This window comes from Octopus bimaculoides, chromosome 10, assembly GCF_001194135.2.
Source record: "Octopus bimaculoides isolate UCB-OBI-ISO-001 chromosome 10, ASM119413v2, whole genome shotgun sequence".
Lineage (NCBI taxonomy): Eukaryota > Metazoa > Mollusca > Cephalopoda > Octopoda > Octopodidae > Octopus > Octopus bimaculoides.
The window spans coordinates 20,397,520-20,398,092 of NC_068990.1; the positions used below are offsets into that span (position 1 = coordinate 20,397,520).

A 573-nucleotide genomic window follows, 5' to 3' on the forward strand; every position below is an offset into this window, starting at 1 on the left:
TTTTTTTTTTTTTTTTTTTTTTTTTTGTTTATATATTAGGAAACGACGACAGTTATTATTGAAAATGAGGCCGTCAACGTTGATGGCACTGTGCAATCAGGAGAAGAAAATAATCCAATTCAAGATAACGATATGGCGATACAATCAGAGAATGAGGCAAATGACGTTCAGACCCAAAATATTCCGGATGAAAATGAAAGGGAAGTGAGGGTTAAATCACCAGCAAGAACAGCATCAGAGAGAGAGAGGTATTTACACGTATAATATATGCATGCAACCATATATATGTACTTTCATAGTTGCATACAAACATACATACATACATGCATATATATTTGAATATAAGCAACAAAAATTCAATAGGTTATAGCAGTACGTACGTTTATTCATGTAGTGAGAACACGACAGAATGTACAATGAAAATGTACTCCTCCGTTGCATAATGGAATTTCATTTTAGAAAGTCATTTTGAAGATGTTTGCAAAAAACAAGAGTAAGAGAAGAAAACATACCATCTCGACTATGCTGCTGTTCCATGTATACATGTATGTATGTATATATATATATATATAT

At 31.9% G+C, this 573-nt stretch overlaps 1 protein-coding gene across 1 annotated transcript in view; it reads left to right on the forward strand.

The window, feature by feature from the left end:
* The window catches only part of LOC106872569 (uncharacterized), a 24,068-nt gene that overhangs the window by 8,180 nt on the left and 15,315 nt on the right, over nucleotides 1-573 (forward strand). The window contains exon 6 of the mRNA XM_014919600.2: nucleotides 40-248. Coding sequence (XP_014775086.2) covers nucleotides 40-248 — 209 coding nt within the window. The remainder of the gene's footprint in view (nucleotides 1-39; nucleotides 249-573) is intronic.